General features: G+C 56.9%; 1 protein-coding gene across 1 annotated transcript; it reads right to left on the bottom strand.

Annotated features, from left to right (window-relative positions):
- Nucleotides 1-1564: 1564 nt before the first annotated feature.
- On the bottom strand, nucleotides 1565-20375 carry LOC144258236 (hydroperoxide isomerase ALOXE3-like). Its single transcript, XM_077806642.1, has 14 exons — nucleotides 20229-20375; nucleotides 18918-19122; nucleotides 17498-17579; nucleotides 16822-16944; nucleotides 13710-13813; nucleotides 12830-13002; nucleotides 10132-10275; nucleotides 9114-9317; nucleotides 8554-8640; nucleotides 7015-7184; nucleotides 5299-5420; nucleotides 4771-4871; nucleotides 3743-3913; nucleotides 1565-1744 (listed from the first exon to the last, which is right to left on the bottom strand). The coding sequence occupies exons 1-14, from the start codon at nucleotides 20373-20375 to the stop codon at nucleotides 1565-1567; spliced, it is 2013 nt and encodes a 670-aa protein (XP_077662768.1).
- Between the last annotated feature and the right edge of the window lie 813 nt (nucleotides 20376-21188).

The raw sequence follows: 21188 nt of genomic DNA, 5'->3' as shown, positions 1-21188 counted from the left end.
CTTCCTGTGGAGCGGTGGATCATCCATAGTCATTTGTTGCTAGGTACCAGGCAATTGTAGTGGCTATTGTCTCCTCAGACTCTCTCCATGGACATGGAGGTAGGCAGGTATCCATCACACCCTACAGGGTTTACTCTGCAGAGAGTCAACAACCTTTTCCCATCACCAAGTTAACTATGCAGCACATTGGGGGAACTGACACACAGACGGCATTCAGATAAACTATCACAGAAAATGCCCACTCCTCACACAAGCCCTTTCCGGTTTGTCAGTTTCCCCTGCTTATTCATCACAGGATCACGTTCACCCTCTTAGCTACAGCATCACACTGGGGTCTCATGTTTAGTCGGTGTCTACCAAGACCAACCTGCTCTGCTCATGAATTGTACACCAGTTGCAGCTCAAGTCGCCAACCAGGACAATGAGCCACCATGGGGCACTGCTCAGACAGCTGACGAACAGGACAGACTCATCCCCAAGACCTTCTCAAGCTCAACGAGGAGCAAAGAAATGAGACCAGGATGCCCAAGTTGAAAGGGGAATTGTTTGGGGGAAGTTTTCTGTCCTGTGTCATACAGGAGGTCAGAGTAGATGATCACAATAGTCCCTGCTGGCCTTGGGATCTATGAATCTAAGACGTGGAAAACTACGGGTGCCTCTGTTTCTGATGCGCCGTAAAGAGGCCATGGTTTTGAGCAGAACATGTCCCTTTGGGAAAATCAACTTTCTTAAGGTATCTTCAATCAACTCTTCAGGACCCTTAACCTGGACCCCCAGATTCTCAAACCACTTTTGCAAATATTGGACGTGATGACAGAAGTGCAGGCCGCCTTCACCCAGCAATGTGTCTCCGTGCGGAATAAACCAACTCACAAGGGGACGGAGACCATGGTCCAGTGTGGCCACATCTCCTGAAAGAGGGATGAGCAGCTGAACCAAGACGTCATCCCAGGCAAGTGGGTGGGGAATGGAAGGAAATGATAAGGAGGCGTGTACAGGAAATGATTTCCTAATAAGGAGACTTGGCACCTTGATACTCGGAAATGACAACACCTGTCCACGGGATTTGCCTTGAGTACAACAGGCAATGTAAACACCCGCTCCTTCACTGGTGTGAAACCCGGAGGCAAGGGAGCCCTGTGAGACTGCTATGAAACTGGGGATTTATGGAGGCCCTGGGCAGTTCCCCAGCTGGTGTCAACGGGCGTCTCTCTATCAAAGTCAATGGGGCCAGATCCCAGCTGGTGTCAATGGGCTTCTCTCCATTGGAGTCAATGGGTCTGGATCCCCAGCTGGTGTCAATGGGCGTCTCTCCATTGGAGTCAATGGGGCTGGATCCCCAGCTGGTGTCAATGGGCGTCTCTTCTTTGGAGTCAATGGGGCCGGATCCCCAGCAGGTGTGGTTCCCCATTGCTCCATCGGCTGGGTGTATGTTCTCAGGATGCCGGCGAGCATTTGGCTGTGGAGATGCTGTGGCCTGTTCCTGCGGGGGATATTCAGTGGTGGGTGTCTGGGTGAGGGGTTCTCCATCACGGGGCAGCTGGAGGGGTGGCGCCTCTGGGTGTTATATGGCTGTGCTGTTCTCTATGTTAGGGGGATACATGTAGTTGTAGCTCAGAGCTAGTGACTGGTTCCTCTCCTCAATTTCCCGGGAGATCTCTGCTAGGCGATCCTGGAAGGCAGCCATGAGCTGCTTTGGCCCGTGTTCGGTAAAGTGCTCCTCAGGGTATGTCCCCAGGGGTCTCTGGAAGGGAACAGGGAGAGTGGTGAATACAGAGACATCAAAATCACTGAACTCCCAGAGGATCAACTCCAGGGTTGCATTCTTATTACTCCAAGGCTGGAGTAGAGAAGAGAGGTTTTCTCTGGGGATTGAGATAGCAAAGGCAAGGGCTGGGGCACTGACTGGTGGAGCTTTGCACGCGAGAGAAACAGACACTGAAGCAGCACAGAGCCAAGGAGACAGCCGGAACAAGCTTTGGGGGTGTGGCTCCGGACAAAGCCGAGAGAGAGAGAAAGTTTTTGGGCTGAGTGCTAGTTGGAAGGAGGCTTGGAACTGTGAGCAAGGAAATTGCCTCCTGTTCTTTGAGTCCTCCAGACTTTGCAAACAAACACAATTCCAGCAAAGAAACACCTGGGTCCATCACCAATGTCTCCTTGCGATGGAAACAATCCACACTAGCCCCTGAGTAATCATTTTCCACCCAAACTTTTCTCTTTTTTTTGAGAAAAAATGGACGTTTGGGGACACCAAAATATTTTCTGAATTATCCCTTTTGCCAAAGAGTTAATTTAAAAATAATACTGAAAAAAAATGTGACCCATTTCGAGTTTGCAACCCATTTTCAGTTCCAAATGGCTTTTTGTGTCGAACATTCTGAAACGTCCACGCACAAAAATGCTCAGAATCGAAAGGAAACGTTGCTTTCAGGTTGAACAACAGGTTGGGTTTGACCCCAAAACGATTCATTTTCAACTTCTCGAAATCACCGATAATGGCAGCGCTATTGTAGCCGTGTTGGTCCCAGGATATCAGAGAGACAAGATGCCGGAGGGAATATCTTTTATTGGACCAACTTTCCTTGGTGAAAGAGCTCGAAAGTTTGTCTCTCTCACCGACAGAAGTTGGTCCAAGAAGAGATATTCCCTCTCCCACCTTGTCTAACAAACCAAAAAAGTCACAGATTCACCCACCTCTGTCATTGGAGATTTTTAAGAGCAGGTTGATCAGACACCTGTCAAGCATGGTCTAGATCATAGAACCATAGAAGATCAGGGTTGGAAGAGACCTCAGGAGGTATCTACTCCAACCCCCAGCTCAAAGCAGGACCAACCCCAACTACAGCATAGATAATACTTACATTTGCCTTGAGTGCAGGGGACTGGACTAGGTGACTGTTCCAGGTCCCTTCCAGTCTTACACTTCTACAATTCTAACTGCAGAGTCCAAAATTTTGGTTAAACGGCTTGGGTCAGAAATGTTTAACAATGCTCAGGGTGAGCTGGGTCTATGGAGAGAACTGGAGAGTACTTTATGTCTGAACAGTGGTCGAACCTGTCTCCATAGGGAAAGACCTCTCCCCACCTCTTCTGACAGGCCCCAGGCCTCTAAACAATGATCATATGCATGTCACTTTGGGGACATTTCCTCCCTGTCGGCACAGTGGCTGTCCACCCCCACCATGTCCCGAGAGGGTAACAGAAAAGGGGCTGAAATGCTGGATCCATGTCCTCAAATCAGCAGCAGGTCCAATGGACCTCCTGCTGATTGACATCAGCTGAGGATCTGTCCCCATTGACTCCAATGGAGAGACGCCCATTGACACCAGCCAGGATCTGGCCCCATTGACTCCAATGGAGAGACGCCCATTGACACCAGCCGGGAGCTGGCCCCATTGACTCCAATGGAGAGACGCCCATTGACACCAGCCGGGAGCTGGCCCCATTGACTCCAATGGAGAGACGCCCATTGACACCAGCTGGGAGCTGGCCCCATTGACTCCAATGGAGAGACGCCCATTGACACCAGCTGAGGTCTGGCCCCATTGACTCCAGTGGAGAGACGCCCATTGACACCAGCTGAGGTCTGGCCCCTCTGTGGGTGTTTCAGAGGCAGTGAAGGACACACACCCCCAATCCAATACTGAAGGATTCAGAGTGGGGGCTCCCCTCCCGAAAGACCCCCCCCCCGATCCAGGGTCTCCGCTTCTTGCTCTACCAGCCCCAGCAGCCCCACTCTCACCATGTCCTGATCCTCATTACGCAGCACCCAGAGGACAGAGAGGATCAGGCTGGTGGTGTTCATCTCAGGGATGGTGTCCAGGAACTCCTTCAGGGTCACCTTGGCCTTGTTCCGGGGCGGCGGCTTCCGCATGGATGACGGGTAATTGGGCATGAAGACTGCCAGCTCGAACTGGGGCCGGGAAAGGGAAGCCAGAGGTTAGATCCCACCAGGGAGCTTGGCTGGCAAGGTTATGAGAGAATCCAGGAGTCCAGTCCCAGTGACTCCATGATCTCCCTCTGTGCCACCAGGCAAGGCACCAAATGGCTTCGTGACTCAATTTCCCCATCTGTACAAGGGAGGTGATAATTCTTCCCGTTGTCTGTTTTATCTACCTAGAGGGTGAGCTCTTTGGGTCAGGGACCATCTCTCACTATGTCACCGTGCCGTGCCTGGCACAACGGGGGACCCGATCTTGGTCAGGGGGGGTCTGTGCAGCACCCGGCATGACTGGGCCCTGATCTCTGTCATGGATTTTCATTTAGATTCATTTTGTTGAAAAATGGAAAAATTACAAAGGAAATGAAAATTTTCTAAAAAAAATTTGCAGAGGGAGGGGACGGAACATATGCAAGATGCTTGACAAAGCCAGGAATAGAACCCAGGAGTCCTGGCTCCCTCCCCGCTCTAACCACTAGACCCCACTCTTCTCCCAGAGCTGGGGAGGGAACCCAGGAGTCCTGGCTCCCAGCCCCTCCTGCTGTAACCACTAAACCCCACTCCCCTCCAAGAGCCAGGGAGAGAACCTAGGAGTCCTGGCTCCCAGCAACTCCACCTGGGCTAGAGTGGACTTTAAGCCACTGTAACTCCTGGGCATGAGCCACCAAGTCTCAGACCCCGAAGTATGGGGCGTACCCAATGGGGTCCAAAGGGCAGGAGGGGACAGACTGGGGCCCAAGGGCAGGGACACTGGTGTAAGGAAAGGAAAGGGGGAGAAGGAAAGAGACACCCCGTCCAAGAGGGGGACAGGGCGGGCGGCCCTCACCCACCTGCCCGGCGTTGACCGCAGCGTGATAGGCGGAGCAGGTGAAGATCACCATGGTCAGGTACTTGGTCAGCTCGGCCGCGGTGCCCAGAGTCGAGGGGACGCCTGCAGGGGAGGGATGGACTGGTGAGCATGGGACTGGGGCCCCCTCCCCTGCCCCTGGCTGGGAGCCTCCCGTCTCCGCTCCCCCTGCCAGGGGTGATGCTGGGCCAGTGCAATACCAGCCTCACTACTGCGAGTGCACGTGTAACACCGACAGACTCGGCGGGCGGGATCGAACCGGGCCTCCGGAGCTTAGTGCATGAGCCCCTACCGCGTGAGCTAAAAGCCACGTGGAGGCGTGCGGGCGACCCACGGCTGTCACACGGCAGGCGTCACGCCTAGGCCATGGCTGATGTTTTCACAAGCGCCTTGGGGTTTGGAGACTCCTTAACGGGGGCGGGTTCTTGGGGGTGGGAGGGAGGACCCCTCAGCGGCGCCTGTGACCCCAGGACCAGAGATCGCTGCCCGCTAGCTGCCCCCGCCCTCTCACCCGATGCCTGTCGGCCGAGGAATCCCTTGGTGAATATCTCGCCCACCCACGCCTGCAGCTCGTGGTCACTCTGCACCGAGAGGCTGGTCCGGTAGTAGATCCCCACGATGCCGGAGACAAAGCTGGGAGAGTTAAAGGGGAATCGGGTCAGCCCGGACGCCGGGGTCCACGGTGAGAGGCTCTCCCCTAGGACAAGCCAGGGGAGCCCCCCTCCCTCCAGTCTCCACAGAGCTATTCCTGCTCCCCTTCAACTTCACTTCCATGACCCCATCACTTTTTACTCGCCTTAAGGGGAAGCGACGTGGGGAGGGGGGCGGAGAGAAGCAAGCAGGGGCAGGGCCTCGGGGAAGAGGCGGAATGAGGGCGGAGCCTTGCAGGGGAGGGATGGAGTGGGGGCGGGGCCACAGTACAAGCACCGGTGGCCCCCCTATTTCTAGGGAGTTTCTGGCGCTCCTGGTTTGGGCTGGAACTTTTGGGGGGTACAAAATGAAGTGGCGGTGACCCTGAAAGAGTTTGCAAATGAATTCGGTGTTGCCAGATCTTATGCTGAAAAAACAAACCATCCGAAAATCTGGAAACCGCCCCGAAAAATTAAATTTTGTTGTTGTTCAAAAAGTCCTGGAAATTAATTTTTTTTAAAAAAATCAAAAAAGTTTCAAAATGCTCCAAATGGAAACAAATCAGATCAACTGACACAAAACAAAATGTTTCATTTGACCTGAAAGGAATTTTATTTTTGGGATGTGATTTTTCGAGGGGCTGAACACTTTGAAAATTGTCAGTTTGGGGCCACCCTAAAACTATTTTATTTAATTATTTATTTATACTTTCCAAAATTGCCAACCCACCAAAAAAAACCCTTAGTCCTTTGACCGTGTGGGCACTTTGGAAAATGTTACCCTCTAAATGGAGACTTGCCCCGGGTTAAGCACAGAAGTGAATTTAAAGCAAGTTAATTGAACTTAGAGGTTTTTAAGGCCCTGGGTGGGATGATTTCATAGAATCATAGAATATCAGGGTTGGAAGGGAACCTCAGGAGGCATCTAGTCCAATCCCCTGCTCAAAGCAGGACCAACCCCAACTAAATCATCCCAGCCAGGGCTTTGTCAAGCCGGGCCTTAAAACCTCTAAGGATGGAGATTCCACCACCTCCCTGGGGAACCCATTCCAGTGCTTCACCACCCTCCTAGTGAAATAGTGTTTCCTAATGTCCAACCTAGACCTCCCCCGCTGCAACTTGAGACCACTACTCAAGATTTAGTTGGGGTTGGTCCTGCTTTGAGCAGGGGGTTGGACTAGATACCTCCTGAGGTCTCTTCCAACCCTGATCTTCTGTGGTTCTATGAACCGGCAGCAGATCCTGGGGCTGACGGTCTCATTTTGGCTGTTCTTCGATTGGGATCGCGTTGAAGTGGTTTCAGTGAAAGTGAATTAAGAGCTTCCACATTGTCACTAAACCGGATTGAAATCTGATTTCAGTTATCAACGGGCCCAACTTTGTGTGGTAAAGGACGTTCGCTGGATCCCAGCAGAACAAGCCCAGTATGCAGGGCTCCCTCCCATACAGGACCTGGACTCCCACGGGGCCCTGCCCCTGATCCCCTCCACACTCAGAGCCCCAACACTTTGCCCCCTCTGATTTCACTAGGTCTAACCCCTTCCCCTACATTTGTCTTCGTCTCTCCTCCCCACCCCCCACCCCCCAGCACCCCTCACCTCTCTATAGCCGCCCAGATCTTGAGCCCATCGTCCCTGTAGTAGTAACCCTGGACTGAGCCGACACCGCGCTCCTGGATGTCATCGGGAAGGCAGAGCGTGGTGTAGGTCAGGTTCTCCAGGCCCTTGCGGAGAAGCTCGGCGAGGCCTGGACGCCCGGTCGCTATGGCCTGTGGAATACAGACCCGGCCCGGGCCCGCTGGGAGTGACTGCCACGGAGCAGCAGGGTCTGGGGCCGCGCTGGGAATCAAACTTACGAAATCCTTTGGTGACAATTGATTTTCCCTCCCAAAATATGTTCACTAATGAAAGTGACCAGGAAAATAAAAGGAACTGGGGACACGGGGGACAAAAGGAAGAAGGAGAAGACGTAAAAAAAGGAGGAAAGCAGGAAAAACTAATTAAGATGAACAATGGGGAAAAACAAGAAAAAAAACAAGAAAAAGAAGTGAAAAAGTAAGAAAAAAGGGGAAAAGAGGGGGGAAGAACAAGGAAAAGGGGAAACCCAAGAAAAAATGGAAAAACCAAGAAAAAACAGACAAATCAAGAAAAAGAAGTGAAGAGAGAAACAAAGAAAAAGGGAAAACCCCAGGGGAAAAAATGGAAAATCCAAGAAAAAATGGAAAAAAAAACCCCAAGAAAAACCAGACAAACCAAGAGAAAAAAGGGAAAACCCAAGAACAAAACGGGAAAACCAGGAAAAAGTGGGGTGGGGGAGAGGAGCCGGGAAAACAGGGAAAGGACGAAGTCGGGGAATCTCAGGGAAAAGAAGCAAAAGGCAACAAAGGAAGGAAAATCACGATTATGAAGGAAAATGCCATAAAAATGCCATGAACTTTTTTTTGAAAACCGACCATTTTAAGTGCAAAACCTTTAATTTTTTCCCACTGGCCATTTTTCAGTGAAAAACATGTTCCCTTGACCTGCCTCGCCCTAATCAGAAGGGCGGAAACTGCGGTTCGGGCCATGCCCACAAAAGGGCTAATTGTGCTTGGGTTGAAATGGTTCCAGTGAAAGTGAATTAAGAGCATCCACATGGGGGGGGTGTCACTAAACCAGATTGAAATCTGATCTCAGTTATCAACGGGCCCAACTTTGTGTGGAAAAGGATGTTCGCTGGATCCCAGATGTGAGGTGGCCAATGAGCGCCGACCATCAGGAGGAGCTGCTTCTGCCTTGCGTTTGATTGGCTGAGCAGGCTGGAGGCGGAGCTGGGTGGGTAGAGTTTGGGAAGGGCAATGGTGTAGTTGATTTGATGGGCAGTTTGGTCATTCTTCCTCCTTTCTGAACAAGCTATGGGAGGCAGTGTGGCCTAGGGGCTAGCACCCGGGGCTAGCACCCAGCTCTGCCTGGTTCTACCAAAGGCATGCTGAGTGACCTTAGGCAAATAAGTCCCTGTCTTCTGCCTCAGTTTCCCCATCTGTAAAATGAAGCTAATGCTCCTGATGTCCTTTGTAAAGTACTTCGAGATCTAGGGGTGAAAAGCACCAGCTACAAGCAAGGGATTATATTATTATTATGAGACGATCCGCTCTTTACCCGATCGAATACGCCCCCGGAGCTGATGAGAAAGGTCCGGGCCAGGACATTGATGTGGATGGAAAACCGGATGTGAGGGATCAGGAGCTGGAAGAGAAGAGGCGCAGGGGCTGAAGCAGCTGGAGAGGAGGTGCCAAACACACACAGCTGGGCACTTCTAGAACACACACACGGAGATACGGGTGACTCCTGTGTATAGCTCCGGGGATATACGCCCGGCTGGGCCCCTCTCAAACTCACACATCCAAAATCCTACTGGGCTTGTCTGAGCATCACAAAGGCACACACTGGGCACCTCTGGGGCATGTGCCCCAGCCAGGCACAGGAAGAACTGGGCACCCTTGGTCAACTCCCTTAACATGTCCCAGCACCTGCAGAAGTGGGTAGCCAGGAATGGGACTCACCCCACCCCTGATGCCACCTGTTTGATCCTTGCATAAGGTGCCGGGTGTGGACACTGGCTGCCCGCCGCCTTCCCATTGGCTGACTCTCCAAGCGGAGTGGGGCCCCGCCCCCCCACTGCAGCTCCGCCCCCCCACTGCAGCTCCGCCCCCCCTCACCTTGTACAGGGGGTGGCACATGGGCAGCTGGCGCTGGGTGGCCACTGAGAAGACCTCGGCCAGCAGGTGGGCGCGGAGCAGGTGGGAGGTGACCTCGTGCAGGTGGAACTCGGAGCTGCGCACCCAGGTCTTGGCCAGAGTCCAGAGCCAGTCGGAGTCACTGGGCAGGAAGACGGGGCTGTCGGGACCTGGGCGCTGGCTGAGCTGTGGGGGAGCTGGGTCAGAGCAATGGGTTCGGTACCCCCCGGGTCAGAGCAGTGGGCCCATCCTGCCCAGTATTCCCCCGGATCTGAGCAATGGGCCCACCCAGCCCGGTATCCCCCCTGGATCGAAGCAATGGGCCCATCCAGCCTGGTATCCCCTCTGGGTCAAAGCAATGGGCCCAACCAGCCCGGTATCCCCCGTGGATTGGAGCAATCGGCCCACCCAGTCTCGTCTCCCCTCTGGGTCAAAGCAATGGGCCCATCCAGCCCGGTATTCCCTCCCCCCTCCCCCCACCCGGATCAGAGCAGTGGGCCCATCCAGCTTGGTATCCCCCCTGGATCGGAGCAATGGGCCCACCCAGTCTGGTCTCCCCTCTGGGTCAAAGCAATGGGCTCATCCAGCCCGGTATTCCCTCCCCCCTCCCCCCACCCGGATCAGAGCAATGGGCCCATCCAGCTTGGTATCCCCCCTGGATCGGAGCAATGGGCTCACCCAGTCTGGTCTCCCCTGCGGGTCAAAGCAATGGGCCCATCCAGCCCGGTATTCCCCCCGCCTCGGATCAGAGCAATGGGCCCATCCAGCTCGGTATCCCCCCATGGTCAGTGCAATGGGCCCATCCAGCCCCATATCCCCCCAGTGGACCCATTCACCCACTGGATCCGAGCAATGGGTCCATTGGGTCTGTGCAGCGCCTGGCACACTAGGGCGCTGCCCACAAGAATAATTGTGCCTTTCGCAATGGTGGAGCCCAGTTGCTCCCTAGCTGCAGGGGGGCCCAGGTGGCTCAGGAGGGGAGAGCAGAGAAACCCCTCACCTGGATGGCCAAGGGGACGACCTCCCCGCTGGGTTTCTGGTGCAGCAGGCACAGGGGCGCGGCGACGTACTGCTGGTGACCGTTCACTCTGGTGGTGGGAATGTCTTCCAGGAGCTTGTAATCTGCTAGATAGATGCTCCCTCTCTGTCACGCAGAGCAGAGGAGGGTCAGTGCCCCGCTCCCAGGGCTGTGAGCTTCCCTTCAGCAGGGTCCCAGCAAGCAACACACATAGAACTTACCCAGTATTAAAATGCATCCACCTCTGGGGCGGGGCGGCTGGTTATACAGGGATCCCTCACCCAGCACTAAGATGCAGCCACCTCTGGGGCGGGGCGGCTGGTTATATAGGGATCCCTCACCCAGCACTAAGATGCAGCCACCTCTGGGGCGGGGCGGCTGGTTACACAGGGATCCCTCACCCAGCACTGAGATGCAGCCACCTCTGGGGCGGGGCGGCTGGTTACACAGGGATCCCTCACCCAGCACTGAGATGCATCCACCTCTGGGGCGGGGCGGCTGGTTATACAGGGATCCCTCACCCAGCACTAAGATGCAGCCACCTCTGGGGCGGGGCGGCTGGTTACACAGGGATCCCTCACCCAGCACTGAGATGCAGCCACCTCTGGGGCGGGGTGGCTGGTTATACAGGGATCCCTCACCCAGCACTAAGATGCAGCCACCTCTGGGGCGGGGCGGCTAGTTATACAGGGATCCCTCACCCAGCACTGAGATGCAGCCACCTCTGGGGCGGGGCGGCTGGTTATACAGGGATCCCTCACCCAGCAATGAGATGCAGCCACCTCTGGGGCAGGGCGGCTGGTTATACAGGGATCCCTCACCCAGCACTGAGATGCAGCCACCTCTGCGGCGGGGCGGCTGGTTATACAGGGATCCCTCACCCAGCACTGAGATGCAGCCACCTCTGCGGCGGGGCGGCTGGTTATACAGGGATCCCTCACCCAGCACTGAGATGCAGCCACCTCTGCGGCGGGGCGGCTGGTTATACAGGGATCCCTCACCCAGCACTAAGATGCAGCCACCTCTGGGGCGGGGCGGCTAGTTATACAGGGATCCCTCACCCAGCACTGAGATGCAGCCACCTCTGGGGCGGGGCGGCTGGTTATACAGGGATCCCTCACCCAGCACTGAGATGCAGCCACCTCTGCGGCGGGGCGGCTGGTTATACAGGGATCCCTCACCCAGCACTGAGATGCAGCCACCTCTGCGGCGGGGCGGCTGGTTATACAGGGATCCCTCACCCAGCACTGAGATGCATCCACCTCTGGGGTGCGGCGGCTAGTTATACAGGGATCCCTCACCCAGCACTGAGATGCAGCCACCTCTGGGGCGGGGCGGCTGGTTATACAGGGATCCCTCACCCAGCACTGAGATGCAGCCACCTCTGGAGCGGGGTGGCTGGTTATATAGGGATCCCTCACCCAGCACTGAGATGCAGCCACCTCTGGAGCGGGGCGGCTGGTTATACAGGGATCCCTCACCCAGCACTGAGATGCAGCCACCTCTGGGGCGGGGCGGCTGGTTATACAGGGATCCCTCACCCAGCACTGAGATGCAGCCACCTCTGGAGCAGGGCGTCTGGTTACACAGGGATCCCTCACCCAGCACTGAGATGCAGCCACCTCTGGAGCGGGGCGGCTGGTTATACAGGGATCCCTCACCCAGCACTGAGATGCAGCCACCTCTGCGGCGGGGCGGCTGGTTATACAGGGATCCCTCACCCAGCACTGAGATGCAGCCACCTCTGCGGCGGGGCGGCTGGTTATACAGGGATCCCTCACCCAGCACTAAGATGCAGCCACCTCTGGGGCGGGGCGGCTAGTTATACAGGGATCCCTCACCCAGCACTGAGATGCAGCCACCTCTGGGGCGGGGCGGCTGGTTATACAGGGATCCCTCACCCAGCACTGAGATGCAGCCACCTCTGCGGCGGGGCGGCTGGTTATACAGGGATCCCTCACCCAGCACTGAGATGCAGCCACCTCTGCGGCGGGGCGGCTGGTTATACAGGGATCCCTCACCCAGCACTGAGATGCATCCACCTCTGGGGTGCGGCGGCTAGTTATACAGGGATCCCTCACCCAGCACTGAGATGCAGCCACCTCTGGGGCGGGGCGGCTGGTTATACAGGGATCCCTCACCCAGCACTGAGATGCAGCCACCTCTGGAGCGGGGCGGCTGGTTATACAGGGATCCCTCACCCAGCACTGAGATGCAGCCACCTCTGGGGCGGGGCGGCTGGTTATACAGGGATCCCTCACCCAGCACTGAGATGCAGCCACCTCTGCGGCGGGGCGGCTGGTTATACAGGGATCCCTCACCCAGCACTGAGATGCAGCCACCTCTGGAGCAGGGCGTCTGTTATACAGGGATCCCTCACCCAGCACTGAGATGCAGCCACCTCTGGAGCGGGGCGGCTAGTTATACAGGGATCCCTCACCCAGCACTGAGATGCAGCCACTTCTGAGGCGGGGCGGCTGGTTACTCAGGGACCCCTTGCCCGGCGCGGAGATGCAGCTACCTCTGGGGTGGGGCGGCTGGTTACCCAGACCCAGCTATGCTACAAACAATTTAGTTTGGGAAGAGAGCACCGGGCTCCCACCAGTAGGAGTTCACGGGGAAGGAGGGCAGGATGGGGACTCAGCCAGGCTCTGATTATTTTCGGGGGGCGGGGTGCTACCTGCAGCTCCTCCCGGAGGCTGGTGGATTCCCCCAGGGAGCCGGCCACCATCTCCTGCGTCACGGGGAAGTTCTCGGGAAGCGCCGTGCATTTCCGGATCAGAACGGGGTTGAACCCATTCAGATACTGGTACCCGAAGAAAGCATCTTCCTGCCAGTGCTCAATGACGTACTCTGGGGATACACACACACGCCAGCCCTTGAAATAAAACCCCATCGCCTGGGCAGGGGAGTGGGGTCTGGTGGTTAGAGCAGGGGACTGGGAGCCAGGACTCCTGGGTTCTTTCCCTGGGTCTGTGGGGGGAGTGGGGTCTAGTGGTGAGAGCGGGGGCGGGCAGGAGAGAGAACCAGGACTTCTGGGTCCTTTCCTTGGCCCTATGTGGGGAGTGGTGTAGTGTGGAGCTGGGAGCCAGGACTCCTGGGTTCTCTACTCAGCTCTCAGAGGGGAGTGGGATCTAGTGGTTAGAGCCAGGGGGGCTGGGAGTGAGGACTCTTGGGTTCTCTCCCTGCCTCTGGGACTAACCGTTAGAGCGGGGCAGGGGGAGAGGACTTTTGGTTTTTTTGCCCTGGCTCTAGGAGGGGAGTGGAGCCAAGTGGTCAGAAGGGGGTGGGGGCTGGGAGCCAGGACTCCTGGGTTCTCTCTCAAGCTCTGGGAGGGGAGTGGGGTCTAGCAGTTAGAGTAGGGGGGGCTGGGAGTCCTGAGGGGAGCCCTGGTGGGGGGCAGAGGGTGGCAGGACCAGTTGTCCTGGAGGGGCTGTGTGTTGGCCCACAGATGACACAGATGACACAGGGAAGGAAAGGGGGGATCCCAGCGCCAGGGGGTCTCCCTGTGCTGGTGTTGGCTCCCCACCCCTCCCCACAGCGCTTGGAGCAGCACGGACCTGAGACCGGGCTGTGGTAGAACCAGAAAATCTTGGGGATGTCAGTTAACGTCTCCCAGGAGTACGGCTTGTCCAGGAACCCCTTAAACTTGGACTCCAGCAGCCTGCGGGGACAGGGAGCCAGGCTCAGAGACGCTGTGTGTGCCCTCTGCCTGGACCCTCTGTCCCCGTCACACCCCTGTCTCCATCCGTCCCCATCCACACCCTCTGTCCGCCCCTTCACACCCCTCGCACCCCATCCACACCCTCTGTCCACCCCTTCACACCCCTCTCACCCCATACACACCCTCTGTCTGCCCATCCCTTCACACCCCTCTCCCCCCATACACACCCTCTGTCTGTCCTCCCTCACACCCCTCTCACCCCATCCACACCCTCTGTCTGTCCCCCTCACACTCCCTTACCCCATCCACACCCTCTGTCCACCCCTTCATACCCCTCTCACCCCATACACACCCTCTGTCTGCCCATCCCTTCACACCCCTCTCACCCCATACACACCCTCTGTCTGTCCTCCCTCACACCCCTCTCACCCCATCCACACCCTCTGTCCACCCCTTCACACCCCTCTCCCCCCATACACACCCTCTGTCTCCTCCCTCACACCCCTCTCACCCCATCCACACCCTCTGTCTGTCCCCCTCACACTTCCTTACCCCATCCACACCCTCTGTCCACCCCTTCATACCCCTCTCACCCCATACACACCCTCTGTCTGTCCACCCCTTCACACCCCTCTGTCTGTCCACCCCTTCACACCCCTCTCACCCCGTACACACCCTCTGTCTGTCCCCCTCACACTCCCTTACCCCATCCACACCCTCTGTCCACCCCTTCACACCCCTCTGTCTGTCCACCCCTTCACACCCCTCTCACCCCGTACACACCCTCTGTCTGTCCCCCTCACACTCCCTTACCCCATCCACACCCTCTGTCCACCCCTTCATACCCCTCTCACCCCATACACACCCTCTGTCTGTCCACCCCTTCACACCCCTCTGTCTGTCCACCCCTTCACACCCCTCTCACCCCATCCATGCCCTCTGTCTGTCCACCCCTTCACACCCCTCTGTCTGTCCACCCCTTCACACCCCTCTCACCCCGTACACACCCTCTGTCTGTCCTCCCTCACACCCCTCTCACCCCATCCACACCCTCTGTCTGTCCCCCCTCACACGCCCTCACCCCATCCACACCCTCTGTCTGTCCCCCTCATACCCCCTTACCCCATCCACACCCTCTGTCTGTCCACCCCTTCACACCCCTCTTACCCCATACACACCCTCTTTCTGTCCTCCCTCACACCCCTCTGACTCCATACACACCCTCTGTCTGTCCCCCCACACCCTTCTGAACCCATACACACCCTCTGTCTGTCCCCTTCACACCCCATACACACCCTCTGTCTGTCTCCCCCCACACCCCATACACACCCTCTGTCTGTCCCCTTCACACCCCATACACACCCTCTGTCTGTCTCCCCCCCCACACCCCATACACACCCTCTGTCTGTGTCCCCCCTCACACCCCTCTGACCCCATACACACCCTCTGTCTGTCCCCCCTAACAGCCCTCTGACCCTATTAACACCCTCTGTCTGTCCCCTTCACACCCCTCTGCCTGGCTGTTCCCATGTGCAGCCTCTGTCCATCCATAAACACCTGTCTGTCTGGCCCCATGTGACCCCTTTTTCCGGCCCCATACACCCCATTCTCTCTGTCTCTGATCCAGTGTACACCCCTCTGTCTGTCTGATCCCATACACCATACACCAGTCTGTCTCTCCCCATACTCGCCCTTCTGTCCCACACGTGCCCCTCTGTCTGTCCCCATGTGCACCCTCTTTCTGCCTGGCCCTGTACACACCCCTCTGTCTAGCCATCCCCTCATGGACCCCTCTGTCAGTCTGTGCCTCTGTCTCTCCCCACACACAGCCCTCTGTCTCTCCAGCCCCACACACCCCACCTATCTGTCGCTCCAGCTATGGGTCCAGCCTTTTCCCAACCTGGCCCCCAGCACTGGACCCAATCGCCAGTGCCACAGACGGGGCAAACCCCTCCCGGGTCCGACTCCCTGGTTCCACATCCCTTAGCCCGAGCACCCCCAGGACCTCATGTTGGGTGACCCCTAGTTCTCGGCTTTCCGGGGCACCGTCCCCCCTTCGGCAGGGCTGCCCGCCTCCCCTGCTCCGAGACGCATTCGCCTGCCTTACGAGGCATTTTCTCGGCATGGGCCCAGCGGACCCGGGGATCCAGCCGGGGCGGTAGGTCTGTCCCATCTCCGCCACGGCTTATTGCCCCGCCTGTCCTGGCCCCAACCTCACCTCGGAGCAGCAGGAATTTTACATTGACTACCCCGATCTCTGAGGACAATCTGGAATGAACTGATCCCTGCAGAACCTAGATAGATAGATAGATAGATAGATAGATGGGGTGAATGGGGTGTGTGGGGATAGATAGATAGATAGATAGATAGATAGATAGATAGATAGATGGGGTGGATGGGGTGTGTGGGGATAGATAGATAGATGGGGTGGATGGGGTGTGTGGGATAGATAGATAGGTAGATAGATAGATAGATAGATAGAGGGGGTGGATGGGGATAGATAGATAGATAGATAGATAGAGGGGGTGGATGGGGATAGATAGATAGATAGATAGATAGATAGATAGATAGATAGATAGATAGAGGGGGTGGATGGGGATAGATAGATAGATAGATAGATAGATAGATAGATAGAGGGGGTGGATGGGGATAGATAGATAGATAGATAGATAGATAGATAGATAGATAGATAGATAGATAGATAGATAGAGGGGGTGGATGGGGATAGATAGATAGATAGATAGAGGGGGTGGATGGGGATAGATAGATAGATGGATGATCCCCTTCAGTGATACAGGAGTCAGGCTGGAGGGTGGGGCACAGTTACGGCTAAAGAAATTATTTCTGGATCTCCTAATGACAGACACAAAAGGTCAGCTCCTCAAGGATACGTGGGCGCCTAACTCCCCTTTCTTCCAATGGGATTTAGGCACCTCGATCCCTCTGGGGAGCTGGGCCACTTCTCTCGGAAGTGGACTTTCAGCCACGCCCCTCGCCCCGCCGCTTACGCCGCCAAGCCACGCCCGAAGAAAGCAGAGGCCTTGGGGAACGAATATTGGAGGTTGACCTCGGCGGTCATGGCACTGTCGATGTCGGCACACCACGGGGTGCCAGGGATGTACTCCTTCCACCTGTCCCGGGGAAGAGGGCGATTAATAACAAGCCTCTCCGGCTTTGGGTCAGACAATCTCAAAGTGTCTTAGAAAAGAGTAGTGTGTCGTTATATCCATTTTACAGGTGGGGAAACTGAGTCACGGAGTGGGCGGGGGGGGGAACTAGCCGTGGCAGAACCCAGGTATCCTGACTCCCTACTCCAGGGCTTTATTCACTAGGCCCCACCGCACCTGGGCCTTAACTAAGACAGCAGCCAGAGCAGGGACTGAGCGCTCCATCAGCTCCAGGAGCAAGCAGGGGTGGCTTAAGCCCTTGGCCCTTCTGGCTCATGCCTCATCCCCCAGACCCCATCCCGCCCCCTGGATTTCTTCGATTGCAACAGAAGCTCAGCTTGAGGGTTTTTTAAAAAAAAGGTTCGTTCGTTTCTGGCCCCTGGGGCTGCACAGAAAGGCTTTAAACCATGACCCAGCTGTAACCCATACCGTGACACTGCCTGAGTTTGCGGGGAGCCTGAACCCATTGCTCTGGAGGGGGAGGGGAACTGCCCTTAATGTTCCCCCTTTGACTCACCTATATCTTTCCTGTTGCAGCATCAACTCCTCACGGCGGTACTTCTGGAGCAGGTAGTGGGAGTCGTCACTAGGGATTTGGGCTGGAGAGAGGCGAGCGGGACTATGAAATCTGACCACACCCTGCAGTGTGGGACGTAGCCCAGACCCCTCTGACCTGACAGGGCTCCCTCTTGCCAACCTTCTAGCTTCCTGTCTAACCCCATATACCCACCTTCTCCCTATCCCCAGACTATCTAATCTATCTATCTATCTATCTATCTATCCCCATCCACCCCATCTATCTATCTATCTATCTATCCCCATCCACCCCATCTATCTATCTATCTATCTATCTATCTATCTATCTATCCCCATCCACCCCATCTATCTATCTATCTATCTATCTATCTATCTATCTATCTATCCCCATCCACCCCATCTATCTATCTATCTATCTATCCCCATCCACTCCCCCCCATCTACCTATCCCCATCCACCCCCTCTATCTAATCTATCTATCCCCATCCACCCCCTCTATCTGTCTATCTATCCCCATCCACCCCCCCTCTCTTTCTCTCTATCTATCTATCCCCATCCACCCCCTCTATCTCTATCCATCCCCATCCACTCCCCCACATCTACCTATCCCCATCCACCCCGTCTATCTAATCTATCTATCTATCCCCATCCACCCCCCCCTCTCTCTTTCTCTCTATCTATCTATCCCCATCCACCCCCTCTATCTCTATCCATCCCCATCCACCCCCTCTATCTCTATCCATCCCCATCCACTCCCCCACATCTACCTATCCCCATCCACCCCCTCTATTTAATCTATCTATCTATCCCCATCCACCCCCTCTATGTATCTATCTAAGGGATGGATCACTTGATGGTCACCTTTTCTGTTCACTCCCTCTGGGGCACCTGGCATTGGCCACTGTCGGAAGACTGGGCTAGATGGACCTTTGGTCTGACCAATTTTGGCCGTTCTTATGTTCTTTCCCCATACACACCCATCTATCTATCCACCGCCCCACACCCATCTAGCGAGCTAGCTAATCGCTATGATAGCTTCCCTCCCTTCCCACTTTTCATGAAAACAAATAAATTATCTCTGCTCGGTTGCTGACCCCTCTCACAGCTCGGGGGCGCCACCAAGCTCCAGCCAGCTGTAAATTGACCCCCGTGGGCTAAACCTGTCTACGGCAGGTGATGCCGGTTGAAGTGTGTCCACACGCAAAGATGCACCCACTTAGCTAAACTGGATTTAAAATCACCCACGTGCAGAGCGGGCCTCAGATATCCGGGGCAGTGGGTTTCTCCTGGAGGGGACGGCTAGCCCCAGGGCCTGGTAGGAATCCAGCAGCCACAGAGATGCACGAGTGGCAAGAAGAAAGGGAACCCAGGAGTCCAGGCGCACCCGCAGTGGGTCATACCTGTGCTTTCCACCAGCTCCACGGTGCAGTAGCCCTGAATCCACCGGTAGCAGGGGAAGCGGTAGGTGTCTCCCTCAGGGGACGTCACCCGGACCGTGTTGCAGTACCACGTACTCTCGGGGAACACGGAATAGGGCTCCTTGTGGAGCCGGATCAGCAAGATCGGCCCCAGGGCTCGCTCACTGGGCACCTCGTACTCCCGCACCTGGGGGACACAGAGCAGGGGGAGGGTTCGAGCCCCGGGCACGGAGCCTGCGGTCCCGGCCACTCGGGATGGAGAGCGTTGCGCGGGCAGATCTGCGGGTACAGCTCCTTCTTCGCCGTCGCTGGCTCCCCAGCTGGAGTCAATGGGTGTCTCTCCATTGCAATCAACGGGGCCAGATCCTCAGCCCCTTGAAACCCAGTGGGGGATCTGGCCCCATGGACGCCCATGGAGAGACGCCCATTGACACCGGCTGGGGGTTTGGCCCCCATTGAGACCAGCTCTTTGGCCCACTGAACTGTAATCCCCCATTGCCATTTCATCCAAGTGACACAAACATGGAGAGTGTTTATTGACCAGATCCTCAGCTCGTGTAAATAATTGTGCCAGAAGCTGCCCAGACCCCGACCGAGATCAGGGCCCCGTTGTACCAGGCGCTGCCCAGACCCCGACCGAGATCAGAGCCCCTTTGTGCCAGGCGCTGCCCAGACCCTGACTGAGATCAGGTCCCCATTGTACTAGGCGCTGCCCAGACCTACAAGTAGAGACCATCCCAGGCCTAGACCCCCAGTGCTAGGTGAGGGTGCAGTCCGAAGACCACAGCTGGTACAGTTCAGCCTTGCGGGCCGCTGACGCTCCCGTGGAAATCCCCAGCATCCAGGCTGCAGCCCCCCTCACTCTCCCCACTGCGGGGCAGGGGTCCGAGGAAGGGCTGGGGCCTCCCCTCCCAGCGCACAGCACTGGGATTCCATCTGGAGCTCCCACCCCGCCCCGTCAGGCTGGCATGAGGGCACCCCAGCACTGCCTCCCCGCCCGCTCCCGGCAGCTGCATGTGAGTGAGTCAGCCTGGTCTGGCCCGGCGTCAGCCAGGCTCCGATGGAGACGGGAGATCCCGCTCCTCTAGCACCGCCTGAACCCAAAGGCAGGGTCATTCTCTCCCATTGTACCCCCGGGGAAACTGAGGCACGACCGCTGGCCTCTGGGGGCAGAGCCATAAATAGAAGCCAGGGGTCCTGAGCCCCAACCAGGCCCTCAAACTATTGCTCCTCTCTCCCTGAATGGATCTCCGCCCCTGCCCCCCCGCAGAAGGAACCCCATAAAATACTCACTGATCCCGGCTGAAAGTCCAACCCGTATCGGTCCAGCACATGCTTGGGGCTTTCCCCGTCGATGCCCACCAGGGTGATGGAGATGGTGTCAAAAGTGCCAGCCAGGGAGCCCTGGCCGGTGGACACCTGGACTTTGTAGACGGCCATCAGGGATGGGCTGGGGGCCGGGCTGCTCCCAGGCAATGAGGGGGCTCCTGGCTCCAAGGGGCGGATAGTCTGGGGAGCCCGTCCCGACGGTGCAGCTGGGAGTTCTCGCTCGCGGGGAGCTGGCTGGGTGACCTCTGCTTATTCACCGGCTGCCTTGGGACGGAGGCCAAGCGGGAGTGGAGGAGGCGGGGAATGCAGCGCCCCCAGGCTGAGCCCCGCCTGGCACTTCCACATCACCCCACACCTCGCTGCACCCGTGATGAGGGCCATGCCCTGAGCACAGCGGGTGGGCGGCACCAGCTGGCACACGGCAGTGCCCAGAGAGCTTCCGTGGGGCGCTCCAGAGCCTAGGGCTTGCCACAGACTGGGGGAAGGATCGATAGAGTCATACAAGCTGGGCGGGGGGGGGTCTGATCTCAGCTGGGGTCTGGGCAGCACCTGGCACGATGGGGCCCTGATCTCGGTCCGGGGGTTGCCAACTTTCTAATCCCGCAAAACCGAACACCCTAGCCCTGCCCTGGCCCTGAGGCCCCGCCCCCTGCCCCACCCCTTCCAGGGGCCCTGCCCTCCCCCCCCCCACTACATTCTCCGTTCCTCAGTGGCTCTCTCTCCCTCACTCACTTTCACTGGGCTGGGGCAGGGGGTTGGGGTGCGGGAGGGGGTGAGGGCTCCAGCTGGGGGTGCAGGCTCTGGGGTGGGCCTGGGGATGAGGGGATTGGGGTGCAGCAGAGGGCTCTAGGCTGGGGGGTGTGACAGAGGGGTTCAGGGTGTGGGAGGGGGCTGTGGGCTGAGGAAGGGGGTTGGGGTGCAGGG

Source organism: Eretmochelys imbricata, chromosome 28 (genome assembly GCF_965152235.1).
Source record: "Eretmochelys imbricata isolate rEreImb1 chromosome 28, rEreImb1.hap1, whole genome shotgun sequence".
Taxonomy (NCBI): domain Eukaryota; kingdom Metazoa; phylum Chordata; order Testudines; family Cheloniidae; genus Eretmochelys; species Eretmochelys imbricata.
This window is presented reverse-complemented; position numbering and strand designations above follow the sequence as displayed.